At 37.2% G+C, this 1170-nt stretch overlaps 1 protein-coding gene across 1 annotated transcript in view; it reads right to left on the reverse strand.

Moving 5' to 3' along the window:
• ENKUR (enkurin, TRPC channel interacting protein) overlaps nucleotides 1-1170 on the reverse strand; it is a 43445-nt gene that overhangs the window by 11978 nt on the left and 30297 nt on the right. The window contains exon 3 of the mRNA XM_012644211.1: nucleotides 721-952. Coding sequence (XP_012499665.1) covers nucleotides 721-952 — 232 coding nt within the window. The remainder of the gene's footprint in view (nucleotides 1-720; nucleotides 953-1170) is intronic.

The raw sequence follows: 1170 nt of genomic DNA on the forward strand, positions 1-1170 counted from the left end.
AGGCCGAAGCAGGAGGATTGCTTGAGGCCAGGAGTTCAAGATCAGTCTGGGCAACATAGCAAGATCCAATCTCTATAAAAAATTTAAAAATTAGGCAGGCCTAGTGACACGTGCCTATAGTCCCAGCTACTCAGGAGGCCGAGGCAGGAGGATCTCTTGAGCCTAGGAGTTTGAGGTTGTGGTGAGCTACAATCATACCACTGCACTCTAGCCTGCGTAACAGAGTGAGACCCTGTTTTTTAAAAAAAAAAAAATAGTAATGAGAATCATTTATACTACCCTGATGAGATGGATGGTTCTAAATTTGTATTCCTCTTCATTTTTTTCATTCTGCGACAAGTTACCATAATTTAATGACGACACCTTAAGATCTTCTAAAATGTTATTCCTCCTAGATTTATACTAGTGACTGTTTTAGTGACATTTCTACCTAACCAAAGATTAATATCTTTCAGAGAATGTTTGTTATAATTGCTAAATATATTAGTAATTGAAATTAAGGAAAACGCTATAACTTTCATCACTGAACTGTATGGTATTTATTATAAGTTCTCTGTAACTTCATCACATTAGATTTAGACCAAATACAGACTGCAGAGGAATGGGAATTGGCAATCTAGATAATTTGTCCAGTGAGAGCGCTATTAATTATAATATAGATAATCACCATGAACACCACACTTAAATTATTTGAACTCAGGTCTGTCATTAATATATTACAAGTCTACCTTTTTATTGATGTACTTCGGAAGGAGTCCTGAGGTTTCAAGATCATGCTTGTCTCCAGTTCTTTTGTCAACATAAATTGGTTTGGGCTTTTTAGCCACTCCCATGATGACATCAGCTGCATTTGTGTTTATAAAATTTTTTCCACTCTGTATTCCCATGACTGGATGGTCACTTCTCAATGGCACAGCAGGCTTTTTGGGTACATTCCGATCAAACTTTTTTTCTGTTAAATATAACATTTCCTTGTTAACATTAAACTATAAACATTGCTACCCATACTATTTATAATATCCAGATATTTTACCACTAGTATAGTGAAGTTTTATTAATAATATATTCAAGGCCAGGTGCGGTGGCTCACGCCTGTAATCCTAGCACTCTGGGAGGCCGAGGCAGGAGGATCACTTGAGGTCAGGAGTTCGAGATCAGCCTGAGCAAGAG

This window comes from Propithecus coquereli, unplaced genomic scaffold (genome assembly GCF_000956105.1).
Source record: "Propithecus coquereli isolate 6110/MARCELLA unplaced genomic scaffold, Pcoq_1.0 Scaffold103, whole genome shotgun sequence".
NCBI classification, from domain to species: domain Eukaryota; kingdom Metazoa; phylum Chordata; class Mammalia; order Primates; family Indriidae; genus Propithecus; species Propithecus coquereli.